Source organism: Crocodylus porosus, unplaced genomic scaffold (genome assembly GCF_001723895.1).
Source record: "Crocodylus porosus isolate Cpor-Errol unplaced genomic scaffold, CroPor_comp1, whole genome shotgun sequence".
Taxonomy (NCBI): domain Eukaryota; kingdom Metazoa; phylum Chordata; order Crocodylia; family Crocodylidae; genus Crocodylus; species Crocodylus porosus.
The window spans coordinates 106,968-116,671 of NW_017728936.1; the positions used below are offsets into that span (position 1 = coordinate 106,968).

Here is a 9,704-nt window from a genome sequence, read left to right on the forward strand (position 1 = left end):
CCAACGCGTTGATCGCCGTGTGGGGCAACGAGCGGCTGGTGGAGGCGCGGTACCAGCAGCTGGAGGGCGCCGGCACCGTGTTCGGCAGCAAGGCCCCCGGGCCCGCCATGTACGAGCGCGTCTCCCGGGCGCTGGCCGAGCTGGGCTACGAGCGGACCCCGTCGCAGTGCCGCGAGCGCATCAAGGTAGCGCCGGGCGGGACATCGCGACCTCTCTGCCACCCCTGATGCCGCCGTGGGGCCCCTCAGGCTGTGGAAGGCTGCTGCTGCGGCGGCCCAGGCCATCACGGCTGTGCAGGGCTTCAGTGCTGTGTCTGAGCCATCCCTGGGCCCATCTACGGGGCCCTGCTAACTGGTGCTTCCCAGGATGATCAAATCCCACTGGGAAAGAGAGTTTGCAATGTATTTGGGTCACTTGGCCGCGTGGGCTCCAGTCACCCCCTGCGCTGGAGTTGGTGTAGTTATGCTAGGGATGATGCTAGGGATGTTCTGGTGTTAGGCTATTGGTGATCACTTCTTTGACGTGAAATGCAGTTCTGCTTTTTAGCTCTTATCTGAGCTTTGGGTTTTCTTAAGTGCATTACTTCCACAGGACGTTCTCATCTTGCTTGGCAGTCTGTGGTGGGCATTTATGAATCAGATACCAGGAATCTGGAATCGTACCTCAATTTTCAATATCTAAATCTTGCTGCACAGGAAGGCTCATGCTGACTAGTTATCTTGTAAGATTTTTAGTCAGATCAATAATATGATGGAAGACTCTGGGTTCTTTTTATGTATTTTGGTTTCCAGTGACATATAAGACCAAGCAGTGTAGAGGGGTGCAACCACTGAGGTTTTAGTTTGTGACAGGTCATAGGATCATAGAAAATTACGGTTGGAAAGGACCTCAGGAGGTTGCATTGAATCCAACCCCCTGCTCAAAGCAGGACCATCCCCAACTAGATCATCCTAGACAAAGCTTTGTCTAGCCAGGTCTTAAAAACCTCCGAAGGTGGAGATCCCGCCACCTTTCCGGGTAACCTGTTCCGGTGTTTTACCACCCTCCTGAAAGTTTTTCTTAATATCTGATTAGGGGTCATTCTTGTTCTTAAGCTTTATGAGTTTGCTGCTCCTTTCTTTCAGGTTAAATAGGTACAGCAGTTAAGATTCCTGTAGAGGTAAGAACTTTTCTGCTTGGATGTCCTGCTAGAATGTATCATGATTCATGAATAGTAGAAAGCTTTTTAGTAACTGAGGTGTTCTAAATATAGCAAACATCTACTACTTAAAAAAGGTTTCCCTATTACTAATTCTGTTTGTTTTCATGGACTGAAAAGTCCAGTCTTCCTAATCTTATAATTCACTTCAGAAAGTCTAGGCTTTTCTGAATGGACTTTTCTACATCTACTTCTCTTAAAAGGGGAGGCTTCTGTTTGGAATGCAAATCTTCTAACCTGTTATAATGTGAATAAGTTAGTTATTAAGGAGGAAATTCTGCTATTGTCCTTTGTTAATATGTTGTTGCTGGGGAGTGGGATAATTAATGATCTGTTTCTGGGTTTCCTTTCAAACTATTAAATATAATAATGCTAGCAACCCAAACTGTATTTCTAAGTGGATGCATTTCCCTGACGTGGTGACTTTTTTCTTCAGCTTATACAAAGTAAGCTTTTAAGATTCTTTTCAGTGGTGGCCTTGTGTGTAATTCATTAGACTGCTGTACTGTTTCTATAGTATAATCACTTAAACATATATATGATGGGAGTGTTTGAGAATACTGTATTACTATGAGTGTCAAGTGTATTGCTGTGCATCTGAGTTGTGAGAGAGAGACTTAAGTTGTCTTCCATTAAAAGGAATGAAGAAAGCATTGTTTGTTGAACACCAAACTCAGGTTCTATTGTATATACGTATATTTGGCTGCTTAGTCTGAGCTGCTGCTTGTCCTTTTTTTGTACTGCCCGGCACACTTCTGTAAAAGCCACAGGTATGCTCTGCTCTTCAACGAAGTAATTTCTGTTTATACTTGAAATGTAGCAAAATGCTTCTCATTGAAAGATTTGGTGCCTCTATGCTTCCACTTGCTTTTAATTGATACTCTGCAAAACCTCTTTGAATCCCTTGTGTTTGGGCATCTTCCAAGGTTTTCCTCCTTGAATTAACTAAGCTTCCAGGAAACTTGTTCTTACTGCAGGTTTTTCTGTGTGGTGGAAAAATGAATGAGTCTTTACTAGAGGTGCATTGTGTGCCCCCAGTGCTTAAAACCATTGACAGTTCTAGTTGTCTTGGATGGGAGGGGAAACTTTCTCCAAAGTATGTAGACAATTGTTAGGTTAATGCAACTATAATTGTAACAGGCACCGGACTAAATGTTATATAAGAACTCTTAGCAGGTTTTTGACAAATTTTTCATGTTTAGCATGGCTGAGAGCTAAGCATTTGACTTTGGATGGGACTTCATTTGAGTAGTTCACAAGGAGTAGTCACCAAATTGCTTTCCTACTATTGGCACATTTAATAAATCTATCATAACGTGTACCTGTGTTGACTCTTCTTAGTTTTTTGCTTGGGAGACTTTCTTGTGAAGCTGAAGAGGTTAAACAGAACTTTGTTCAACTTGATTATTTCAGGAAGGCAAAGAATATGAATTGATTACATTATTTCATCTTTGCATATAATGGTGCCTAAGCATCATGCTTAAATTTATATCTTGCTGACTGTAGCAGCATTATTTTGCATTTCTGTCAGAAGTTTGTTGCTCTAAAATTGTCTGTCAATGAGTGATGCACCTGTAATTGCCTGCGTAGATTGTTCTAATTGATACTTGAATTAAGTCTAGTATTTCTGTTTCACACTCTTGTCTCAGTGGTACTCATTGATCGAGCATTCCTCAGCAAGTCCATTTTGTATAGGATGCTCCAGGTGTGCTCAATTCTTGACCCATGGGTGAAATCCAGCCCACGGAGTCAAGGCATCTGGCCTGTGGGATTCCACACATATTCTCAGAAGTTTGGCAACATAGGAGCAGTAGCATGGGCTCCACCTGCCCCATGTGCTGGATCTGGCCCACAGATGGACCAGGCATCTTCCATCCAACCTTGCAGGGTGAAAAGGTTGAGCACCACTGGAATAGGCCAAAACAGGCAAGTGAAGAATAGTAGTTAAATTATTGTTATGTGCTGTCTACTTATTTATGAGGTTAACTCTTTAATTTTCCAGCGTTCTTCTTAAATCTTTAACATGTTCCATTGACAGTTTTTTAATGTTACAGTACACCACATATCAGAGAGATTAAGTAACAGTATGATCTTGTGTATATCCTGGAGGTCTGTTATAAAAATCTTCAGTACAGTCATCTGATGAACTGAAGAATGCATCTTTCTGTGCCATTCAAAATTGGATTAGACTCTCAATTTAGAATCACCCTGCTATTTAGCAAGTAGTATCTAATACTGGGATTTTTCAAAGGAGCCAAGAACTAGTCTTGATGCGGGAATTACCAGCCTGAATTCTACGGCTTATGATTATTCAGAAGACAAAGTAGATAATCAAAGTACTAGATAATCAAAGTAGCTACTTCCAGCCATGAATTTCTAATTCCCATGGAATTTAAGTAAGAATTGCATTCCTTGTTTCTCTAAAAATCTCATTTTAGATAATTTTTCTATAGGTCATTGCTTTAAGTCACCTTTAAGATATGGTCAAGAAAGGCAAGCAGTATACTCTTAAAAAGAAGAACTGAATAGGTCATATTCTGCTACCACTGGAACTGCATAGGTCATCTTCTGCTACCAGTTGTCTGAACATGAGATTAAAGGCTGATAAACAAGTGGTTCAGTTGTATTTCATCTTGTATATTGTAGTTGAGTTGGAGTGATCTTGTAATGAGGATAGTCCAGGAAATGTACAAGGCAAGGATGAATTGTGCCTGAAATCTTGTCAGACATCTTTCTCAATTATGTAGGTGGTTCAGTAAGATATCACAAAAAAAAGAAATCCTCTTGGTGCTTTACATATTGTCAGCTATAGCTTTAGTACATTCTGTCTTTCCACAAATGTTATAAGACCTATTAACCTCCTGGTTCCCCCTTGATGTTCATTTTTTTTTAATTAAAGGAACTGTGGGGAGCGTTTAAATATAAATTATGCCTTCAAATATTCAGGATCCCGCTTACACTTTGAATGCTTTAAAATACTCATTCCCTGGCATCTGTAGAACCTTAACTTCCTCCCTAACTAATTTAGTCCTCTTCTCTGCTGAATAATTTTTTCCATTTCTCCAATTTTATCAAATATGTGCATTCTATCCTAATTTGAACCGGATGTTAAACAAAGTCCTGGTTCAAACTTTGCTTTTAACATCTGCATATGCTTTTCTCCACATACACAGAGCTGGCCTGGTGTCTGGAAATAAGACTGCTGTTCAGTTTGGCTATCCTAGGAAGTCTGCCTTAGATTTAGAGATTTACACAGAATTGTTCCAAGAATTATTGCAATTTTTTCCCCCAAAAGAGATGTGTTGAATCAGACTTTATAGATGATAGGGGTTCTCTTAACCAGTCAATATCAACATTTTTTTTAAATGGGATTTTTTTATTTAATTAAAAAAAAAATCTGATTTTAATCTTATTTTATGGTTTTTTTGTTAGGTTTATTTTTTTAAAGCATCTAATCTTAAATTAAAAATATCTTTAATATGTTAAAGCTCAAAGATATCTAAGTGGAATAGGAATTATAACTTTTAATTTATATACTATTTGAGACAATATATTCATGTAACCTTTTTAGAAAAGTTTTTTAAGTAGGTCACAACAGGCCATGAACTATATTAGGGGCACAATCTTATGGGGTTCCCAGAGGCTTCTCTATAGATTAGTAGAGATTAAAGAAAACCATTCTACCTCTCTATGCTTCAGTTTAGAAGCATGAAGCATCTCTGATGCTTAGTTTCAGTTTTCAAACTGTGGTTTTGCGTCTCCAGAGAGAACATCTTTGTTAATGGCAGTATATGGAGATGAGAGAGAACAGACCTGTTTACTTGCCCATCAGCCCTATTGTTTCTCTGCAAGTTTGTGTGCACAGAGTCAAGTCCCTTACCTCTCTAAAAGTGCAGAGTTTCAAGAAGTTAAATGAATAGAGAATTATTGGGGACGGGGTCAATCTGGGCAAGGAGGAGGAGTCTGGAGATGAATGCAAGGAGGGAGGGGCACTAGAAACAAAAGAGAATAATTTTGAGCAGAGTATTCCAGACATTTTGAGGGAAAAGTTTCTGAGTATAGCTTCTTTATTGATTTGAGTTCTAGTGAGGGGAATGGTGTGGTAGAAGGGAAAACCTATCATGGTAGCAGGCTTGCCAGGCCATAATAGACCCTGTTTGGAAATATTTTAATGAAGATTATATCAAACAGCAAGAATGCACTTTTTGTAGAAAACATTGATTAAATAGAGGCTTCCTGCCCAGTGATTTAAATAATGATTTAAACCTATTTCATTTAAATCAAATCCACCCTGCTCAGAGCTACTCAGTTTCCACATTTGTAGGATTCCAAACGTTTTTTTGACCCTTTTTCTTTTCCTTACTCTGTCATACCACTTTAAAGTTGTTTCCTTACATCTGCTATTACTTGCCCAGCAACAGTGTCTACTGCTTATTCCTAGACACCTTAATTGCTTGAGGTCTTATCATTCTTATTAACAGAATTGTTTGCTAAGATGCATGTAGTCTTTGCTTTGCTTCTGTTACTTTTTGCCATGCATATACATAGATGAAAAATTACTAGGTAGAGAAGCTTGGAATAGCAGCTTATACCCTTTGTGTAATGTCATTAGTGCTAGGTTTTGAATTTTGAGCATTATCAAAACATAAAAATGAAAAACCCAAGAAACTCTAACTGAAGAGTGTACTGGATTTTTTTTTTTAAATATTTTTCAAACAGGTTTTTTAAAAACCAGTTTCTCCTCAAACGCTTTGTCTCCACAAAAGAGAAATTGCTTATGCTTTGGACAGTAACTTGTGTAGTTGCTTATATTTATAAACACATTTTAGTATGAATTTGTTTGTTTTTAGGAATCTTAACTTCCCCTAATATAGCTAGCTTATTTTCAGACAAATCTGAGTTTCCATTTCAACACTTACAAATCTGAGGAGGGAATTCATTTGAACTCTAAAAAAATAAGTTAACGTTTGTCCTTATCTTCAGCTAGTGTAAAACAATGAAGATGTTGATGGTACATCCACTGTTGTTCTAGGTCAGGGGTTGTCAACATGGGGGTATGCATACTCCTAAGAATACTTAAATAGGTCATAGGGGGTACACGCGGCGACAGAGTGTGCCCTGGGGCATGGCGGCAGCGTCTTCCCCCAGCGCATTTGCCTTTTACCTGGGCAAGGGGAAGGGCATGCTGGCCCCACACAGCACATTGTGGTACCTCCTTGTCCCCGCCTGTCTGAATGGCAGGGGGAAGGGTGGGTTGTGCCCACCCCCGACTGTGCTTGACTAGCCAGGCTCAAGGCCCGTCAGCAGCCTGTGGAGCCATGGCCACCCATAGGAAAGTGGGGTGGTGCATGGCCAAGTGGGATGGTGGCTGCCACGTGTGAGGCCCCCCCCAGTGTCACTGCTGTGTGCTTCCCTGGAAGGGCACCTGGATCAGCATGTGGGGCAGGGTGAACTGTAGGGCAGGGCAGGCTGTGGGCTGGGGCCAGGGCAGCACTGGGCTGTTCTCAGCAGAGATGTTGGCCTGTGCTGGGAAGGGGTTGGTGGGCTATGGCAAATTTTGGGGTAGCTGCAGCCCCTGCCATAGCACAGTCCGCCCTGCCCCGCCCCCCTCCACTGGGAAGAGTCCACCACAGTGCAAGAGAGAGTGAGGTGGGGCAAATCATTCACCCCTGCCCCTGGCCCGCTCCCTCCTGCACTGTGGGGGTTGTCCCTTGACCCAGCCAGGCCAGGGCCCCATTCACAAATGCGCTAATCAATCCCCCCCCCAGTATTTTTTTTCTTTTTCCCTTCACCTATGTAGCGCCTGCCCCACTCCCTCCCTTACCACGGGGGCCTCTATCTGCCCCACTTAAAAACAAAAAAATACGATGGGGTATGTGAACTGAAACTTTGAGATCAAAGGGGTACACTTGTTAAAAAAGGTTGAAAACCCCTGTTTTAGGTCAAATATAGCAGATGCCTATACTTCACAAAGTGTGGTATAGATTTTTACTAATTTTCAGGCATCATCGTCAACAAACATCTTATTTTTAATTTATAAGTAGGGGGTCTGCTGAACTCAAGGTGGTTGCCAGCTGATTTTGCAGGCAGACCATGGGCCTGGCAGCCATTTTCATGGGTCACGTGCAGCACCCTGCTCCCCACACTTATGGCTGAGAAACCTCAGTAGTCCTGCCCCTCTTCACAGATTGTCAGGTGGCCCGAAACCGCTGCTTGCTTAATAACATGTCAATTAATGCTTTCCACAGGCTTAATCTCCTGATTAAGCCCACGGAAGCCATTAATTGATACATTATTAAACTAGCTAAGCATATAATTAAGGTCTAAAATGAAATATATTAAAATAAAGCAATGCACACTATGAATTGCAAGTAATATCAACTAGATGCACTTTAATAAAGGACATTATAAAAAGAACTTACCTTGAAACAGGCAGTTCATGCTGTGTATTAAACGCAAGCATGCTGTACCCAGCTGCAGTCACTGGAGACCTCTGTCTCTGTAGGGTGAGCACTTGTCCATATACTGAGATGGCATGCTTATCATCCACTGAGTTCATTGGAATGGTGATGCAGCATTTTGCCAGGGCATCAAGGTGTGGAAACTGATCACGGACAGAGTATCAGAACACGGGCACAGGCATCTGGCACTCTTTGATGAAGTTCACATAAGCAGCATGTTCATTGTCATGCTCTTTTCCCCTATCCTGGGATTGCTTGCAGTAGCTGAGGGTCAAAACTTGGTAAAGGCACCTGGTTGGGGTTCAAAATGCAAATCTCACTAAGGAAGGGTGCAGCTGGTTTTCTGAATGGCAGTGACAGTGATGGGTCATACTTGACTACTGGTTCAGGTTCACAGCTCTTGCCTGGAACAGGTCCCTTCTGCACTGGTTTTCATGGGGACAGCTTGATGGTTCTTGTGATGTCCTGTCTTCACCCAAGCTTATTAATCTATCAGTTTACGGTGTGCATTGTGGATCACAGCCTGCTGGCCTTCAAACCACGTCACAAGCTCCATGACGCAGGTGATAGAGACATTTGTGGCTGACAATACCTTGAATTTTGCATCACCGTAAGAGATTTCGAAGCTTGAGCAAACACTGTGTGCTGGGTGTGATTTTTTTCAGCTTGCGCTCAAACTGGTGGTAGTGCTGCTTGTGCTTGACATGGTAACAGGCCGCATTGAACCACAGGTTCCACTGTTTGAGCACAGTCCCTGGTGGCAGCAGCACAGTTGCATGTGAGTCCCCACTTTGACTGGCGACAGATTGCCTGTACCAGACCATATGGCCTGGACAGTAGTTGAAGTACTTTCTTGGAAGAAGACCCCAGGCTGTCCACCTTGGAGAACTGTGTGCGTCAGATGTCACTTATTAGGGACAGAGTGTGCACATTGCAGGTGACATGAACAGTGTTGGGCAGCATTCCTTGGAGCACATTGGAGAAAGCCTTGCATGTGTACATGGTATTGTCAGACAAGAATGCTGGGAACTTGTTAAAGTCTGTGCCCTAGCTGACAATTACCTTCACAATAGCTTGGGACATGATAGAAAAATTGACAGATGTCTGGTGGACCGGCTCTGTTTGAAACACAGGCAGGTCCCATTCGGTCCAGCTCCCTAGTACAAATAAAATGTGAGGCATGTAGTTATCTTAAGGGTCAGTGGCTTCACCTACAATGGAGAAGGACCGATACTCTGCCAAGGCAGCCTTTGTGGATTGTGCGTGTGAAGCAGTCACTGTAGGGAGATAGTCTTAAGGTCAGGTTACCTTGTGATTAAACTAAATAGATTTAAATGCTTTAATCTTTTCAGTGTTTTCCAGGCCTTGGTCACTGTTGCAGAGGGCCACAGATTCCAACTCCTTGTTGGAGAACCATCTGTACCTTTTGAGTATATGAGAACAGTTCTTTCTATTGAAGTTTGTAGGATGGAGAATAATGCATCACCAGAGGATATGAGTTCATTATTATTTATTTATAGGGGTGCACTGATAAAGATTTTTTTGGGCTGATACCAATGGCTTATTAACCAGTCATATCAACCAATACTGATCCAGTTACTAATATACAGCCCAGCAGCTTGGAGACAGGGTCTGGCTGGTAAGTCCATTGGAGGGAAGGGAAAGGAAGGAGGTTTCAGGGTGGGGGGAGGGGGGCAGATTGAGGCCTCCATGATGAGGGAGGGAGTGGGGCTAGGGCTGGCATTGCCCAGCTGGGGTAGGTGGGGTACAAGCCATAGGTCAGATGTGTGCCACAAATCTGTGCGGATTCATGTGCCCCCTGGATCTGTGTGCAAGGCAAGGGTGGGCTACTGCTGTGCGTTTAAGGCTGGAGGCTGCGCTGGGTTATTCTTGGTGGGGGATACCAGGCCCAGGCTGCACTTGAGGCGGGCAGGCAGTAGTGGTGGGAGGAGGGGCTAGAGCCACCCCAAAATTCTCTATATAGCTCTGTCCCAGTGCTGCCGCCACCCACCCTAAGCACAGCCTGGGCCCTGCCCCACCAGTAT

General features: G+C 42.9%; 1 protein-coding gene across 2 annotated transcripts in view; it reads left to right on the forward strand.

Moving 5' to 3' along the window:
- MSANTD2 (Myb/SANT DNA binding domain containing 2) overlaps window positions 1–9,704 on the forward strand; it is a 42,168-nt gene that overhangs the window by 247 nt on the left and 32,217 nt on the right. For both annotated transcript variants that reach the window (XM_019546930.1, XM_019546931.1), the window contains exon 1: window positions 1–185. This exon is cut by the window's left edge and continues 247 nt beyond it. In XM_019546930.1, the coding sequence (XP_019402475.1) occupies window positions 1–185 (185 nt within the window). The remainder of the gene's footprint in view (window positions 186–9,704) is intronic.